This window comes from Convolutriloba macropyga, chromosome 2 (assembly GCF_964194025.1).
Source record: "Convolutriloba macropyga chromosome 2, txConMacr16.3, whole genome shotgun sequence".
Taxonomy (NCBI): domain Eukaryota; kingdom Metazoa; phylum Xenacoelomorpha; order Acoela; family Convolutidae; genus Convolutriloba; species Convolutriloba macropyga.
Genome location: NC_134469.1, coordinates 35089589 through 35109470, shown reverse-complemented (window position 1 = coordinate 35109470; position 19882 = coordinate 35089589). Strand labels below are relative to the sequence as shown.

The window sequence follows — 19882 nt, the reverse complement described above, 5'->3', positions numbered from 1 at the left end:
TTGGCATAAATCTCTACCAAATGAGGTAGCCAAGATGATAGAAAAACCCCAAAATTTAAGTGTTTGTCAAAAAAATGTGTATTTACAAAAAAGATCGCCTCCAACGCAGATAACTTAGTGGAGTAAAAAAAATCCGCATTAGATTGATGAGATCAGCCATTATTAAGAAAGCAAGTCAAGACAAAAAACAAAATCAAACAACAATAAAATTAAACATTCATTACATCCAAAACTTTATGTCCTTTTTTTAAATAAAAGACTTAGGTACTGATTATATGTGAGAACTACGTTTGGAAACGCAAAAATAATTGAAATCTACGCTTAGCAAAGCAAAATTATTCTAAGATCTACAATAAACTCATCGCAAATTATGTAAGATCTACGCCTAAAAACCAAAAATAAAATAAGTTTTACGATTAGAAATTCAAAATTGTGTACAATCTACGCTGAATTCAACTCAAAATTATTTAAAGTCAACGCTAGTTTCTACACAAATTATCTAAGAACTACGCTTGAAAACGCAAAATAATGTAAGGTCTACGATTAGGTTTACAAAATTATGTACGATTTAAGGTAAATTCAACCCAAAATTATTTAAGATCTACGCTAAATTTAACGCAAAATAAGGTACGCTTAACGGTTAACAAGAGATGCCCAAATTCGAGGTCTGAAGACCAGTTGGTGTGAATGGGTAGCACGCTATGCTTGCAAGTAAGTCATGCTGATTCGAATCCAACAATGGTCAATTTAAACAGAAAGGGACCCTGTTTACACCACCTAACAAAAAAAACGCGCAGGTTTAAAAACGTTTCCTTCTCGTCTCTCTGCTCGAATTGAAAACGTTTTTACACCATTTCGTTCTTCCAAGTTTTTTGCCAAGTTGTAAAAGCTAAAATTTTCTTTTTTCAATAACAAAATACAAAACAAATCTCGGATTCAAATTGCAAACCAGTGAAAACAATGCTTACATACGTTGCCTGACAAGAAACGGTTTGGAGGCCAAAAAAATAGGTGGAAGACCCATTATTGTTAAAAACCCCTAAAAAGATTATTAAATCATGACTAAAGAGACCCAGCAACCTCTCTGGTGTGATCCAAAACTTTTTCTTGGGCTGCAATTCAAATTCCTGTAGTACAGTCAGATAAATTCTTGAAAGCATGTAGTTTTGTAGAGAAATGCAGCAACGTTTTAGAAGAAACCGAATGACACCATTTAAAAAAGTGTGATCAAGTATTACAGACCGGGCGGTCAATCACTAAGGTTTTCGGTTGAAGAGCAGTATGGAAATTAGAAGAATTTTTTTTTATTGAAAAACTGTATTACGTTTAAGCGAACCGTCTATTGGCAAGACTAATTGGCTGATTTCAAGAAATCTGATTTGAACTTAAAGTGTTCCTTATTGTGTTGTTACTGATGTTTTGTAATTGTTACAGGTGTACTTAAATTTTTTGTACCATATTGTATGGCAGATATCCAAAACTGTGATCCAATCTTAAAAAGTTGAATTTTTTAACTTTGATTTTAAATACTGACAAGGAATTAGGGTAATGTGCGTTCGCACATAAAATGCCGACCGCGCTCATCCGCATGTTTGGCATAAATCTCTACCAAATGAGGAACTCAAAATGATATAAAAACCCAAAAAAAAACAAGTATTTTTCAAAAAAAAAAATGTGTATGAACAAAAAAAATCGCCTCCATCGCAGATAACCCAGTGGAGTTAAAAATGCTTCATTAGAATGATTAAATCAGCCAATATTAAGAAAGCAAATCAAGGCCAAAAACAAAATCAAACAACAGTAAAAAAAAACATTAATTACATGCAAAACTTTATGTTCAATCTTTTAAATTAAAAAACTTATTGAAAAACTTAGCAAGGTCAAAAAAGCGTCAGATAAAAACTAAAGTAAAGAAAAAAAATTGTATTTAACTAAAAAAGATATGGGACCACTCCATATTAAGGCTCGGTAACAATTAGTCAAAAAAGAACAGAAAAACAGCAATGTTAAAAAATTGGCTGAAATTTTTAAAAACAAATAGTTCCAAGGTAAAGAAAACCATTAGACAGCAACTGAAAACTTTCAACATGTTTAAAATCAAATAGGCGTCTGCAAGAGGGCATTAAGACCTGTCTTCAATCAATTTTTTGCGGTTATAAAAAGAACATTAAGTAGAGACAGCAAACAAAAAATCAATGAAAACTTGCGGGAAAACGTTGTAAAAGCATATTTTTGCCCCCAATATATTCAATTCTTAACCACCAGATTGATGGTGTGAAATCTCTTTGTCAAGAGAATAGGTAATAAGTAGACAAAAAAGAGAAAAAAGGGGCGAAATTAAATTATACATTTGTGTTTTCCGAAATCAATTATTTTCAAAGTCATAAAAGCCATTAGCTACAAAATGAAATAACAAAACAGGTTCTTTTATCCTTTTGAGAAAGACACTTGAGACCTATGATTCTTCAGAATATGTCTTACGTCTACAAAAAAGCGTCAATTTTAGACAAAAATATCAAATATTAGTTTACTTTTCTTGCGAAAAACCTGTGTCGAAGCCAGTAAATTCATAACGAAATCTTTAAAAGCACCTGATTTTGTACACCTGAACCATCCCCCGGCAACAATAATGTCATATGTGATCTTTAATAAACAAGACTAGGTAACAAATAGAGATGAAAAGAAAAAGAAATAAAAAAAATTAAAAAAGAGAACAGTTGTTTTCAAAGTGATGAAAGCCATCAGCTATATACTCAAATCAGAATGTAGGCTCATTTATGCTTACATAAAAAATCAATAAGACGTGTCAAAATCCAGGAATTTCCATTCTCAAAAGACAAAGTAAAAACGACAGTTGAAAAAAAATTGGCCAATACCTAAAAAATATCTAATACATAAAAATGGAAAACCATAACTTAACGCTTTTAAAAAGATTAAATTTAAATTCAGTAGCAAGAAGAGGAGGAAGAAACATTCTTTCTTGGCCAACAATAAGAATAAGCTATAAGTTAACCAAATTAAGAGAAAGATAGGTGCAAAGTTCAACAAGGCACTGTTTATTTAAAAATGAAATATTTTAAAAATCAAAACGACCAGAATCTTACGAGTAAGGAAACTAGATACAATAATTTTAAACTGGTTATTAAGCCAACAGGACCTATCAACACAATGCTTTGATTTGAATTGTTCTGTCTTTGATTAACATGAAAATTATAAGATGAAAAAGATTTTTCTAATAAAAGACCGACTGATTACAATTCGAATCATTTTTGGAATGTAACAGTCCAAGATTGGACCAAAACCAGTCTTGCTATAGTTGTTCGTCCATCAGGAACACTCAATTGTTTCGAATGTGATAGATCTAGATAATTTGTTAGTTTAAAGATCAAAAATAAATGCTGCGTTTTTGATAATTACAGAGTAAAGTTAGCAAAAAAAAAGTCAAAACTTCTATTCCAGAATGGAAGTGGAAGTAGGACTAGCTCCCTTTGCAGTTTACAAAGATTGTATTAGTTGTTTTTGGGGTGTGTACTTGCGTAAAATTTTGATCTAAGTGGACTAAAGAAGCTTATTTCTTGCGTGCCATTTTTGATGAAAAAGGCTGAATTTTGAAACATTTAGAAAAAATTTTAGCCAAAAAATTAAATCATAATAGTCAACAATACTTTTTTGTCTTTAAAAATTAAATCAACAGTACTGTTGTTGATTTGACATACTTTAGCAAAATTGACAAAATTTATGGCAAAAATTCTGGAAAATGTGAATAAAAATAACTCAAATCGGCCTAATAATCGCAAAAATTTAAACCACGATAACTCGCTTTAGAAAACGAAATTCAAAAAAAATAATTTCATATTCTACGCTGAACGGGCTTTTCAATGATACCACCCACAACTCTCTACGATAAATATATCGATCGGTCAAAATTGTCTTAACAAAAGAAAACCAGTTGAGTATATAGTTCTTCCCCCTCAAGAGGGGTCGGAACAATTATCAACAAAATCATAGAAACAACAGCTAGTGAGAGAATGCTTTTAGATATGAACCGACAGCTTAATTCTAGTTGGTTGACATATCTGATTGGTCAAGTGGTCAAGCTGGCACTAGCTTGTCCAGACATTACAACTGACATGTGGTCGAGCTATTGGCTTAAATGCTCATTTTTGTTGCCGACCAAACCCCCTATTGGCTTGTTCGGCGATCCCGTTCATTACTGAAACTTACACTAAGTCATTCAGGAGCAAATTTCGTTTGCGCTCGTCATCAAGATCACCCTCTTTCTTAACACAGCCACTATCGGTACACCCTGAAGCCAAACAATTAAATCATTCGTTAATGATTACTCAGTTTATACCCTAAAAGGGTTCCATCCATTGAGCAATCCATGATTTGCGTATCAGTCACACAATGCTCTAAATAGGAAAATGAATTCATAATTAATTGTCCAAAAATTATGTAGAGTTTGAATGTACCATCCCCAGTGGAGGTGTGAGGATAAAAGCGGATAATTTTGAAATAAATGCGCTGAAGGTGCTGAAAATGTGTAAGGACTATGTGGAATGTGCAAACAGTAGTTTTAAGTGCTGAATGTGCTGAATAAAAAACTTCTTAGCACTTACCAACTCATATCTTACAAAAATTCAGCACATCTCTTACAAAATTTCTGCACTTCTAAAATTACCGGTTTCAGAACTTTCGGCACACTTCTTGCACAAATTCAGCACGTTTCATACAAAAATGCAGCAAATGTATCCAATGTATCAACGCATTCCTTACATAAATTCAACACTTCAAGATTTCAACACAATTCCTAAATAGTTTCAGCACTTCGGAAAAAGAGAGAATTTCAGCACTTTCACCACATTAGTAGTATTATATAGCTGTATTGGGATAGGGGGGGTTATCCTGCCATGAGGATAATAGGGTATAGAATGCATGAGGATATTATGGAGTGGTATATCCCATGAGGATAATATGGAAGGGTATATCCCATGAGGATAATATGGAGTGGTATATCCCATGAGGATAATATGGAGTGGTATATCCCTTCTGATCTACATGTAAATTGAGATGGAAGAATTGCCGCGAGTGAACTTGCGTTTGAAACGATTATTTACCGAGCTCCTGATTTATGTGAAAACGGATCAAACAACAATTTATTATTTTGTTTTTCCAACTGTAAACATATTGAAACAATTAATTACTTCACAAAATCCAAACTGCGGAGCACTTCGAAAACAGGTTCTGAAACTTAAAGTTATACCAAAATTCACGTACAAGCAATAATTTACCTCACAAACTCAAACTGCGGAACACTTTGAAAACACGCTCTGAAACTTTAAGTTATACCAAAAATCACGTAAAAATTTGCGTAGAAGTGGAAACTAAGGTAAGTTTGTTTGAATTAATTTAGCAAGCAACAAAACGGTCGAGCTTTGGGTTTTGCTATGAATTTTAATCACTGCTGTCACTTGCTTCAAATTTAATGAGGGAGCACTGAAAATGATCATATTCAGAACTGCTTCTCCTATCGAAATCAACAACATTAGAATCACTAATTTCCTCCTCAGTAGTAGCTCTAGCAACAATCATTCCCGGGTCGGGTGGTGTCCAGTTTTCTGCTATATCAAGCATTTGATTCATGTGATCACTTAAATGTTTTCTCATTCTTTTTGCTGGAGGAGGAATGGGGCTGGGAGGTGTCGGATAATCCCAGTCGACATCAGCGTCATTGTCTCTACCATTGGAAATTCTACTTAAGCTTTCTTCTGAGACTGATTTGTAATCCCAACTTATTTCACTGTCCTCTTTCTCATTATCGAACAAGCTATATGAATCAGTTTCACTCTCTGCTGTAGATTGCGAACTGTTCCTTATAGAATAATGCCCAAATGGCAGTGTTCTCAAACCATCAGCGAGAATGTATCGTTTATTGTCGTACGCTGAGAGGGACACTTTATTTTCGGATACTGTTTTTAGAATTTGGTTTTCGGACGTTATTCTATTACTTATTGCTCGATATGATTTTGCCGTAACCAGTGTAGACTTGTACAGCTCGTGTGTCAACAACTTCTGGGCAGCTTTTGTTACCCCTTTCGCCGACAGCTTTCTACAACCTGGAATAAAACAAAAGCAGATCAACCTCAAGTCTCAGTTGAGTTCTTATTTCAAAATGCAAAAAAAATGATCGGTTCTCGAGGAATAAAAGTATATATGTAAATTAATACTTACCTTTAGAAGTTATTGAATACATTTTGGGCTTCAAGCATATAAATTCCGAGATGTAGTCACCAGCGAATTCATCCTTGAACTTGAGAACTCTGCTGTGGTTAACATCGGAGTAGAGCGGATGATTGTCAGGATTGTTTGAAAATTCGAATTCTGTACAAACTTCTCTCTTCTTTGCCAAGTCGGCATAGAGGTCAGTCGTCTCAACTTTATACAATAGACTGTCGGTATCAGAGTACAAGAGTGAGCACCGAAAATTTGCGCGCATGACATTATAGTGGAACCCGTACATACGTAGTTTTGAAATATCCAAGATGGTCGCCCCGACAATAGTTGGTGTTGTCCATTTAATAGCTTTTGGTCGAGAACAGATCGCCGCCATGTTTTCGCCGAATATTTTAAATTTGTCAAACTCGAATTTTGAGGTAAGTTTTGCAGTTTTTTCGGCTTCCCGTGTTATGTCTACTTTCAGTCTTCTTCGTTTTGACTCAATTGTTTTTTTTATCATATACCGAGTTGTTCATCAATTTATAGTAGTTCTGTTCAAATCTGTTATTTGCTTTTTTTCTCATGGCGCTGTTTAAGGTAATGTACGGTTCAAGCCACTTTGGTTGTGTGAATTTGAGAATTCTGTGTACTTTTTTGATACGCAACCCCAGTCGAACATAGAATTGCAGTAGTTTGTAGTGTAGGACATAATTGCTTTTGTCAAACACAGTTTGTAGTAGTTTGTTAATTTTATTTTCCGGCAAGTTGTAACGCTGTTTGATCTCCAACTGATAATCGCTTAGCCAATCGTCCTTTACTAGTGTTTTTTCTGGTGCCAATGGGTAGTCCTGCTGTTGATCATGTATTTCACTTGGATATTCTAAATCGACTTCACAGAAATACCCAACTGAAGAGCTATCAGGGTGGTGTAGTAGTTCGTTTATTGAGATGTCGAAAACAAAACAAAAATCACCAACGGGTAGCATCTCCTCCTGCATAACTCCACCATATAAATTATTAGCGTCCAACATTACCCCAAATGTGAACGTTTCCTCGGAGTTGAACCCAGGCAGGTAGCGGTTGTTTGCTTTAAAATGTCGACTTTCGAAAACAGAGGTTATACTCCCGCGTATCGCTGGCTCTATCATGTCCAGATGTTCCCGTTCAGTGAAGAACTGAACTTCAGCTTTGGTGATACGAAGTGCGGCGTCTTTTGCCATGTTTGGGGCGGTGAAGAACTGTACAACATCAAGCTTGTAAGTTTTGAAACTAATTTTCCGACAATACTCGGAGCAGCAAGCTAATAAAGCACACTCTAATTTTAGATAGGCATCATGATAATCCTGCATGGTTTTACACCCAAGCAAATTCCACATTCTGTTTGCATGATTCCATTCGTTTTGCTTAATTGTTGTGCCATTTATTGAGTTTTTCCATGCTTCTATTGGAGGCAAACTATCTTCCGAGAACTTTGTCCGATTAGACATGTATGAATATGGGTAGTAACTTTTTTGCTTGAGCAGGTCAAAGTGGTCACTAGGAGTTTCATTGAACATTAGTTCCAAAATGCCGAATTCAGATTGCGGTAAAGTTTCGGTGAGTTTTTCTAGAGATGCTTTAAAAAGCTTGTACGAGTCAACAAACATTAGGAACTCATACACTGGAACAATTTGCCCATCCCTTTTCATCGTGTCCACTTGAACACCTAATGGCATCGAGATATATTTCTCGTCAGTTGCAGGTTTTACGCCTATTGTTGTAGATGGCTCACTTTCCTGCAATGCCAGACATATATGGTGGAGATCGTAATTCTGTATGTTGTGCCCAATTACGGGAATGAATTTTGACGTTCTCCGTAGTCGGTTGCATTGTCATTTTCATCAAAATCAGTTTCGCAAATCCAACGAGCAACACTTTCTGTTTTTCCAAGTTTTGATCTGTCTCCACGAAAATACGGATGTTTTTGTTTCTGCTTGTGAATATCATTCGCCAACTTGTGAAGCACTTTCACAAATATCTTCATGCAATTTTCGGAGCTATCTAATTGGGTATACTTGGGCTTCGGGTTGTTATGCTCAACAACAGTCAGAGCGAAACCGCAGGTCTCATGAATTTCTATGGTGGATGATGAGGAGACGTTTTCATTAAGTGAACAAGTAGATACTGGCCGTAGGAAAGATTCAAAATCAAAGTACATTACCAATGCGCAAACCAGAGGGCAGACCAGTTGTTAAATTTGTAGATATTGCTGTTTTCGCTGGGCATTCGAACAAGAGCTGGTGAACGATCTTTACACCTTTCAACGTGTTCATCGAAAGCTGTGACACCGTCATAACATAACCAGAAACAGTTTCTGCATAAAATCAGGTAACTACGATACCTCACTGACCGTAGAAAGCAATGAAATTTGCACAGGTCCTTAATAAGAACATAGTGATGTTTATCTGAATCGTAAAGTAGCAGTAAATCAAAAACCAATTGCTCTGAATTCTTTTTTGTTGAAATTCGCATAGGAAATAGATCTTTTCTTTGATAGCCAAACACGTTAACTTGAACAGAATTAAGTTCCTCAAACTTGTTGAGACTACAAAGACCCATTGGCATCTAAAATTTGCCCGCTGGGAAAAGCGACTTCAGGTCTTTATAATTTCGGCATTTGTTGCTCTCAAAGTATCGTTTTGACCGTCAACTTTCATGCCAATATTTTCCTTCAGACATCTAGCTGCTATATAACAGTAGACAAAGCAATTATTTTCATTGTGGTTTCGAATATTTAGAACAGCTTGGCATGTGGATAACTCATAAGGAAGAGCTATGAATGACGATCCCCGAATAGGTCTGTATTTCGCAAAGTTGAGATGTAAGCGAATCACCCGATCTAGTTGCCATCCACTCCCTGAAGACACGAAAGTAAAGAGAACAGCCAACATTTTTTCCACCATCAGGGCAAAGTTGTCGTTTGAGATACCTCCAACAGTTACTGGGGTCATTAGTGAATTGGCAAATATAACTAAATTTTCGTCGTCTTCATCAGTCTCGTGTTTTGGTTTGAAGAGTGATAGTTCAGCGGAAAATTGAATATTCTGGAATCCTGAGCTTAATTTTTGCTCAATAAGTTCTTCTATTGGTGCTCGCTTGGACTGCATAAAGGTCTAAAAATCCAACGAATTTTCTTCATTGTTTTCAGCTTCGATTACAAGCGTTTGAAGGTAACCATTAAATGCGGACTGGGAGGGTATTTGTAAAGGCTGGAACTCTTCTCCAAAAACGGGAAGCGAGTGGACAGAGCTCATATGTTGTGCGTAGAGGTGAGAATTGTTAAAACCAAGATAACAAGAACGACAACAATTTGTAAACTTTGAGTGAACTGTTCTCATGTTCTTCAAGAGGAGACATTTTTCTGGTTGAAAACTCACAAATTGAACATTGATAATGTGGTAGACCGCACTCATCGGCATGAAATCGTGTTTCCTGTCGCGATTTGTTTCCCGGTGTACTAAACGTTGAAGGGCAGAAGCGGCAAGAATAAGTCATTTCAAAAGCAGTTATCAGAAGTAAATAAATGAAGTTGGATAAACGGTTTGTTTAATAATGTTCGCTACTCTACAATAAAACTCAGTTCTGTGCAATACTCAATTTCACTCGTTACGACTGAATACATGTTTACAGTGTTTTGAAAATGGCACTGAAATAGGGCGGCAAATTTAATATTCAAATTGAACGTATTTCTATAGGCTAATTTTTGCGCGCGCTTCAACTCCAAATTTATCTCGACCTCAAAAGACTTTGTCTTTTCTTAAAAATATTATCCCGGCTTTCTTATTATCCCTAATTTGAAGCTAATGCACAAAAGGGATATTCACTAGATAGGGCGCCAAATTTGAATTTCAAAAAAGTGGCCTCTGGTTGACTGGAATCGGCGGGAAAATAGTTTCAAAATTTTAGTAAAATTAAACGCTAAAAAAGGATAAAAACACTTTGCGAATTCAAAGGATGTGCTAGTAGACCCTCAGAGGGGTTATACCAAGTATTGTGGTTTGTGGATATCTTCAAAAAATGCATTTAAAAAAGCGGAAAAACATGTTACTTTATTTGAATTTTTTCAAAAAAGTGTCATTTTAGACCTTATCTATAACGGGTGGTTAGAGTTGTCCTACGCTACCAAGTGTGATGAGCGAAATTGCTCCCCGGGCCGAAAAACATAGGACAGCGCTTAAAAAATTGCTCTAAAACAACCAGAATAAACGTTTTTTCCCTGTCAATCTTCATAAATCAATGTCATTAAATGACAATTACATGACAGAAACATGTGTCTTTTTTCTGAAGACTTTTTTGATGACAGGTGTTATGAGAGAAATTGATGCCGTGGGCCCACAATGTGCAAAAATGCAAAGAAATGCGATCTAACATCTTTCCTTAGGGTGCTAATTAATGCCAGATGTTAATGTGACATTGATGACCAGATGTTTTCGAAATCGGTGAAGAAGCCATTTTTCGGCCATGATGCTTATGATCAAAAACATCCAGCATGTTCCCACAAAGACATTGCTGTAAAAAAAAGTCCAATTTTTTTTTCATTAATTAGCAATTATGTTAATTAGTCGCTAATTAGCCGTTAATTAGGCGCTAATTATCTCCGTAACGGTTAAGTTAAATTTGACGAGCGTGATGAGATGTTTTGTAGGACACAGTGTGCTGAGGACCTCTGCACCATCAGTTTCATCCCAAGTGTTTTTTGAAGACCTCATTTTTGGGGTCAAAGGTCAGAGGTCATCAATCAAAAAAAAATTTTTCTTCAATTTTTTCAAAATTTTTTTTAAACAAACCTGCTTTTTTACCCTTTTGAACTAGAGAAGTTGGATAAACGGTTTGTTTAATAATGTTCGTTACTCAACAATAAAACTCAGTTCTGTGCAATACTCAATTTCACTCGTTACGACTGAATACATGTTTACAGTGTTTTGAAAATGGCACTGAAATAGGGCGGCAAATTTAATATTCAAATTGAACGTACTTCTATAGGCTAATTTTTGCGCGCGCTTCAACTCCAAATTTATCTCGACCTCAAAAGACTTTGTCTTTTCTTAAAAATATTATCCCGGCTTTCTTATTAGGCCGTTAATTAGGCGCTAATTATCTCCGTAACGGTTAAGTTAAATTTGACGAGCGTGATGAGATGTTTTGTAGGACACAGTGTGCTGAGGACCTCTGCACCATCAGTTTCATCCCAAGTGTTTTTTGAAGACCTCATTTTTGGGGTCAAAGGTCAGAGGTCATCAATCAAGGTCAGAGGTCAGAGGTCAAAGGTCAGAGGTCATTCAGCATGTTCCCACAAAGACATTGCTGTAAAAAAAAGTCCAATTTTTTTTTTCATTAATTAGCAATTATGTTAATTAGTCGCTAATTAGCCGTTAATTAGGCGCTAATTATCTCCGTAACGGTTAAGTTAAATTTGACGAGCGTGATGAGATGTTTTGTAGGACACAGTGTGCTGAGGACCTCTGCACCATCAGTTTCATCCCAAGTGTTTTTTGAAGACCTCATTTTTGGGGTCAAAGGTCAGAGGTCATCAATCAAAAAAAATTTTTTTTCAATTTTTTCAAAATTTTTTTTAAACAAACCTGCTTTTTTACCCTTTTGAACTAGAGCTCAAAACTAGGAGGTGCTGCTAGAGGAAGTTAAAACTTCTTTTAACTCAGCCTAATGACATCAATTTGTTTTAAAGTACAATTTTTTGATTTTTTCTCTGTGAGAGATTACATTTTTTTTTCAATTTTTTCCAAATTTTGAATGAATTTCAGGGTTCATACGTTGGTACAGCTGCTGGCATAATGTTAACAGTTCTTTTGGGCCAAAAACCTACCAATTTTTCAAAATAAAAATATTGTTATTTCCGAAAAAACTTAAGGTTGAACATACAGATTTTAATAAATTTTATTGATTCGATAGTCTTAATCTGGATAATTTTAGCTCAAAAACTACACTCCATAGTGGTTGTAGTACATGAAATCCTGCTAGGAAAATAATATGTGTGATTGCGTCATAGGGGAGACTGAAAATTTTCTCTGAACAAGTTTGAACTTGAGCACTTACTTGAATTATATTTTTGTCTGTTTTGGATTGAAAGACAAAACAGTCTTCAAAAAATGTTATATTACAAATTCGAGAAATATAAAATACGTAATTTGTAAAACACACATACACGCACAACTTCACACTTCAAAATTGAAACAGTTTTCAAATAAAAGTAAAGTTTCAAGTTTTAATTAAGTTTTTTAATCGAATAATTCCATCAAAGAATTTTCTGGTCGTCGCTTTTTTGGTGCACCGCTAACGTTTGGAGTCTCTGAACAAGTGGGTGTTTGAAAACTGTCGTTCGAACCTCTCGCTTTGGCGTTTGAAAAGTTGTTCCGGACAAAACGTTCTCGTCAAAGCTATCGAAATTGTTTGGAGGGTTGTTGTTGTTGTGAATTCCAGCGAAGAGAGATGGACTAGGTGTCGGCGTAACAGTTGGACTTGGGTCAACTGCTGGTGTTGTGGGTAGACTAGCTAGTGTTGTCTCACTGTCTGGTGAAGATGGTGAAGTTTTGATCCCCCGCAAATTTCAAGATCATCACAAGCTTGATAAGCTCCGAGTTGGTTTTCAAACAAAGGTAAGCAGTCACAGTCGTACCGGTAGAAAATACGTTTTGTTTCATCAGGCAATGTTTCCATTATACAATCTTAAAATGCTGGCAGCACGTTTGCAGGTAGGTGGCCACCAGAAGTAAAAATAGTGCTTTTGGATGGGTCGGTTTTCTCAGGCAGGGCGGCAATTCCATTTATAAGAGGCTTTGGAAGAAGACAGTGATGGTAAACGTGCCACACATCGTCTTGTTTTCGTTGTTGAATAAGAACCACAAAACTTTCTTAAACTGTCTGATAAACTAATGTTCTTTCCCAAGAAGCCTCGGACTCTGCGAGAACTTTAACCGACATTTTAAACGTTAAGTGTTTAGAGAATTCAGTGAAACAGATTCGAATTTGTTGCTGGAAACAAACTGCAATTTGACTCAACACATATATGAAGGCCGCCGAATTATAGCTCAGGGTTTCCGTGTACAATTTTTGAATAGTTTCATGTAAGCTAGGGGTCACATCTGTTTTCAATTTTGAGACAACATACACTCACAATTTTAACTTGAGCGTACCAAAGATTGTTATCTAGGGTTACATCTGTTTTCAATTAACAGTTGTTATATATTGTGTTCAATGTGTAGTTTCTTATCTGAGGTCACATGTCGTTTTAATTTGAAGTGTATATGATTGCTTTATGCTTTTGAAATTGAGTTCAACGTGTAAGTTTATTATTTGAGGTCGCATCTGTTTCTAATTTCCTAGTTTATATGAGCGCTTTCTGCATGTGAAATTGTTCAAAAGATCACATTCGTGCACCATATGTATGCCATAAAAATCGTAATGAACAGACTCAAGTACGCCGTTGGCGTACTTGAGACTGTAATCGCCAATCATTCGTTTTTAATTGAGTGTTTGATGACACATGTGTAATCCCAGCTTGCCGCCGCCATTGAGTTGGAGCGCTCACAACTTTAATTTGGATAAAATTTGGTTGCGTCATGCCTTTCACTTCCACTAAAAGACATAGAATATGGCAATTTTTATTTCGAAATTTCGAAAACTGATAAGCGCTTAATCAGAGCAACTGTGAAAACGTATGAAAGGACGGGGACCTATGTGTTTCTAAAATTGTTTAAGAAAGCGGAAAGCTATTACGAATTTCAGCAGAGAGTTTCTCTAACTGTTCAAGAATTTGAGAACTTGATTGAAAATTCAGCTGATATACGCGCTCAGTTCACCCAAGAGGAATCAACAAAACCACCTCCAGCAAAGAAACCACGATTCCAACAAAAGTCAGAAGAAATTTCGAATGTCATCACCAGCAACAAAAATGGTTGAGGCGATGTACGAGCGCTCACCAAATTACTTTAAACAATTTCAAAAACAGTTCAAGTTTTATATTGTCGAAGAGAAGCCTACCCTTTCTAACACAATGTTTATGCAGTGTGTGCCCATTTTGATTCTGAGTTTTGCGATTTAGTAACTAACCATTATCACGTTTTGCTTGATACAACAACTTTCGAAAAGGAAACTTTGAAACGAAACCAGAATTTTCCTGTGCCTTGTATTTTTACAACCTTCAAATTCTTATTTTCGACTACAACAACTTTGGAGACTAATGGAGACGTTTTTACAAAGCTCAAATTGGCGGTTGAATTCAACAGCTCCGCAGATAAAGTTGACTCGCAGACAGTACGCAAACAACTGCCAGCTTTTGCCTGCCACAGTAACGTGAAAAGCAGCAATGCAAAACAAGTGAATATGAATCAAAAACCCTGTGCGAAGATGCCAGTAGTTGCTCAAAAGACTATCTACAACGCCCGTCCTCCATCGAAACAAGTTCAAACTGATTTTGTTAATAGTGAAACTATCCGAAGAGTTGAAAACATTTTGTATGGTCCTCATTCTGGTGCTTTTTGTCAAATTATGGATATTTTGTTAGTGGATCTGGAAAACTGAATATTGATACTGATTTGTTGAGTGTTCGCCTTGTGTATGAAGAAAAAATTAAACTTTGAGAAAAAAAATAAGTTTATTGCAATCAAGGAAAGGTTAATAAATCATATGAAAAGCAAAGCCAATTAATTGAGCATCACTCAACAAGTGATGCTTCAACACATCAACAACAATTGATCCTCCTCCTCTGTCTGGCACAATAGTAACCAATGAGTACCAAAACTTTCTGCAGTTGCTGCGTTAACAATTAGGAAACTGTTTGGTTTCAACTTTTGGGGAAAATTATTTGCAGCGAAGACACCCAGAAATTTATGCTTGAGTAGAGCACATCTTTGAATTAGATCATTGATATTATCTTCGTCCATTTTTAGTTTGTTAAAATGTGATTCTTTGATACTCTTCTCGCACTATCAACAAAAATTGTACTAGCTTTTTCACCAATAATGAAAATTTCAATATTGTTTGGTAAGGCCACAGAAAATTTTAACTCAACAGATATTGAACAATTTGTGAGTTCAGGGTGAATAAAGTCATGGGATGCTTGTTGGGTACTGGTCAAATCAAAAACCCTTACGAAATGGTTTGGGTATTCTGTCAAACTTATTCCATGTCCATTATCAATGTAAGCTAGATCCGATATTGTTTTAAAGTAAAGACGTTTTTCGTCAGCTGTAGATATTGGACTATCTGCCACAGGCAAACCGTTTCGATTTACACAAATCTGCTCTAGATTGAATTTTCGGAAATGAAATGGATTTTGCCGGTTGTTACCCAGAAAAGCTTCATTTGTATTTAAGCAGATCGCCAGTCGGCGAATTGGTTCTCTCGCAAATATATCTTCTTGTTTCCAACTGTGTAGACCCGTTGAAGCTAGAAACATTTTTGTGAGGGTTTTAAGGTAAGGATAGGAGGCGGGACTACTCAATAATGTTTTTTCAATGGCGGACACAACAGTGTCATTAAGGTCATCTTCCGCACATACAAGTTAGCTTCGACCATTTTTACTTTGTATTGTTTCGCAGCATCATCAGACATTATAACAAAATCATCAATTGAGCGTCTGAATGCAATTCGAAGTGTCACACCACTTAGCAGATGTCTGTCGCAAGTAAAAAAGTCTACAGCAATTTTGCCATAGAATGTGCATTCAGCTGATTGTCTCACCAAAAGTTTTCTTCTGTTCACTTCTGCAGTTGATAGCGTTCCCGGGTTTTCCTCATAAGAGTAGCCCTGACAAGCCAGCCATGTATTTTTTGCATCTTTATTATGTAAAAACTCGGTCACAATGAAACTTTTGTGAGCAAAATTTCCGTTAGCGTTGGAAATTTTCAGTCCATTAGCAGACACTGTACAATCAGAGAATAGTGAATGTAACACATTATTGCAAAAGTAGGGAGAATCTGTTTTTGTAAAGTCAGCGGCGGCTGTAGCGTCATATTTCAAATCAGCTTCAGAAGACTGGACAATTTTACATTTAACTTCGAGAAAAATTTTTTGTAAATCGATAAAGTTGTTTCTGTCACCAGCGACTTCAAATTCTAACATGGGTCCATTTGGGCTGTAGATTGGACCCAATTTTTGACAAAAACTACCATCAAAAGTCACCAGTAGTGAGGGTTTTTCAAATAAATCCAATGAGCTGTGAGTTGCTTCTGATGGTAACAAATTAGCGATCATCGTTCACTTGAGCAAAAAAATCCGACCGACTTCTTTTTGGTGCTCTATGCGTTGAAATGGTCTTTCTGCGTTTCTCGCCTACTTTCATGGCTTGCCTCGTATTGATTTCCTCCGACGTGAAGTAATTCGTCGGGAGCCTCCAGTCTGTTTTTTAACAGTTTTTGAAATTGTGTTCTTAATTGCTTGACTAGGAGATTTTTTGTTGCCCACTACATCCAGAATCTCTGGTACACTTTGTTTCAGGAGCTCTTTCCCGATACGTTTAGCAGTTGGCAAAATGAAGCGACGTGCTAGGGGCAGTTCAGCACGTCCAATTCCTGAAGCTAAAGCGCCAAAACCACTTCTTCTTTGTCGATAATGTCCAGAGAAATGAGGCAAAGACGTCGCTTGATTAGCATAGTAGGAATCCATTTTATTGGAAAAATTTTTTGAATTGTAGTGTTAGAATAACTTTTCCAGTTCCCGAAAACGGAATTAATTGTCCTGTTTCCGTCCGCAGTTCAATTGAAATTGATTAAATTGTGTTGGTCAAAAGTTTCTTGTAGTCTAAATTTGTAAAAACGATTCGTCGACTTGGTTCAAGCTCACATACACTACCGTTTTCAGATGTTGTTTCGAATCAATGACTCTCAAAAGAGGCGCCTTAGTGTCACTGACGTATTGGTATTCAATTATGTTTGCATAGATGAAAATAAGATGCTTTCCAGCACAAAGATCGGCTGGAAATTCCCCATAATATGCTTTTGTATGATCACTTTTCATAAGCCTGTTATCAATTGGATTCATTTTTTACCCAATATGAATTCCATTACCGTCAGGAATACCTTCAAAGCCAATTATGCTCGGGATTTCTTCACTGGGAAATGTAATTCCCTCATATCTCCCTAGCAAAATTTCGTATTTTCCAGAGCTCTTAATTTCTCTGAAAGAAAAATGGGGTAATCCACTTGACAATCACCTGAAAGTTGAATTTCGTCATTAAAAATATTCCGAAATGATGCAAGTGTGTTTGAATCAAATATTTTCATTGAAGCGGATGAAACAACGTGAACTGTAAACTCGTCTTCAAACCGGTTATTGGACATTTTCGACGGGAGGGAGCCTGACAAGTTGTAATTCTGGTTGATAAAATTTTCCTTGAATTGGTTCGTTGACAGCGTCAACTAAAGAGTATGTTGGTGGGTTTAATGTAGGTATTCCCGTTATTTCAAAGACTTCGTCTGCGAATGATTGCTTGTAACTTTTTCGGAAAGCTTTGTCCTTTTTAACTATTCTCACAAAATCCCCAACGTAAAACTTGGGCTTCTGAGTTGTGCTTGTTTGCGCGGTCAATGACACTAACCGCGGTACATCTTTTTTTGTAACTTTATTTGGGGCAAGTTTGGTTACCCGATTTACTCTTGAATTGATTGTTTTCACAAATTGGTCTAATTGGTCAAAGTAGGCATATGTCCACTTTTCTTCGAGGTATCGATGAATTATCTCTTTTAGTGACCTAATGTTCCTCTTTGCAAATGCAGACTTTTTTTCGCCGAAAGTACTGTATAAATGAATTCCACGTTTGTTGCACAATTGTTTGAAAGCTCCAAGAAACTCTTTACCATCGTCAACCCACACTTTTTCAGGCTGCTTCTTTTGATCATCTTTTGGAATGCTTCAGCTGTTTCCGTCGCATACTTTGTTCTCAAGGGTTCCACACGTAAATATCTTGATAGACAGTCAACTGCTACCAAGAGATATTTTATGTTACGGTTATATTTCGCTAGTTTGTCAACGTGCGCCAAATCCAATGACCAAATTTCATTTATGTCTTTTACAAAAACTTTGAGCCTGGGAAATTTTAATCGAAGTGAACGGTACTCTGTGAAAGACGGCTTTGTCTCCAAATAGAACTGCACTTTGCCTAATGGCAGCTTGCTCTGAGTATGTAAGCAATTTGTGCTTCCATAGGAAGCTGGTCCTTTCAAATAAAGCTGATCCAAAGGTTTTACTTCAGGAGAAGAAAGACCATTTCTTTTGACTGGTCTCTTTTTTGTCTGTCGTTTCGTCACTTGTTTCTTCGTAATCTCTTGTTGGAGTTGATTTGGATCCACTACTGCGGGGTTTTTCTCGGCTTGGGTAGAATTCTTGTTCACTTTCCGACGAGTTTTCCAAGATTTGCTTGGCATATGTGTTTGCAACTAAATGTGGTGATATATCGAGAGCAGTCAAAATTTTTGAGTACTTTTTAATGTCAATTTTTTTTGTGGTTTGCTGTAAATTATACAAGAAAGTAGAAACTTTAACGCCCAGTGGTTCTTTATTGATATGAAGTACATCGTTTCCTCCAATGGAAATGACGTCAGATTGCATAATGTGTTCAAGTAAGATTTCAGATCGCTTAATTTTGTTTTTCTCCATTGGTTCAAGTTCAGATATTTTAGACTCAAACTGAGAAATTTTTTGTCTCTTTAATATTGGTTCTATCTCACTGTCTTCGCTGACAGGTTTTGATACTTCTTCCTTAGTAGCCTCCTTGTTTTCGTAAACACTGCTCATAGTTTCAACAAGCTTTTCTTTTTTTTTGGTTTTTCAGACTGATTTCTTTGAAATAGTGATAGTTGAGCTGCCTTCTGTTCATAAATAGAGTTTCCAAAATTTCATTTTTCACGGGTTGATGTGACAAAAACATTCGTTTTGGAATTAAAATGAACTCTTCCGTATGCATTATTCTTCTGTCAAGTATCGATAGCAAGAAAATCCAACAATTCTCACCAACTCTGTTTCTTTGGCTAAAAATTTCTTCCTTAGTTTCAAACTTGTTTGATTAGATAATAGTGTTTTGAATGATTTCTCCTAACCTTCTAACTTGGTTTTATTAACTGGAACGTTTCCATTGACAATATTGAGTAAGCACTCGCAAAGGAATTTAATGAACTTATTTGGAGCTGTCTTGATTATTTTTCCTACGTTTGAGTCCGATGTATCTAGCATCTGCCGCAGCATACATAGTTCTTTCTCTCTCATCAGTTAAGTTGGTAATAACAGCTTTAGCTAATGGAAGATAGAAAATTGATGGACGCGGAGGAACAATATTTGAACAGTAACGTAGGACGTCGGATGTTTTTGGATCTAAGTCGATTAACAAATGACCAAACTGCTTCCTGATTGCTAGCTCATAACTTTCCTTCTAAAATTGTGTGTTATTCAGTTGTCGACCAATAAAATTAATTTGCTGTGTGTCTCGTGGTGATTTGAACAAAATTATTTGTGTTGTATTCAAATCAATTATTCTAGACCATTTGCTCTGTTGAAACAAGTTGTGTTTAACTTTTATTACACTAATGTTTCTATGTCGCCCCGCAGTTGCTAACTTAGAAAACTCTTTGTCGTTGAAAATTTCTTCACATGAATCGTCAAAAACAAGCAGACAGTT

At 36.1% G+C, this 19882-nt stretch overlaps 1 protein-coding gene across 1 annotated transcript in view; it reads right to left on the bottom strand.

Moving 5' to 3' along the window:
* LOC142335242 (uncharacterized) overlaps positions 1 to 19882 on the bottom strand; it is a 34423-nt gene that overhangs the window by 3738 nt on the left and 10803 nt on the right. Inside the window, exon 2 of the mRNA XM_075383657.1 lies at positions 4225 to 4306. Coding sequence (XP_075239772.1) covers positions 4225 to 4306 — 82 coding nt within the window. The remainder of the gene's footprint in view (positions 1 to 4224; positions 4307 to 19882) is intronic.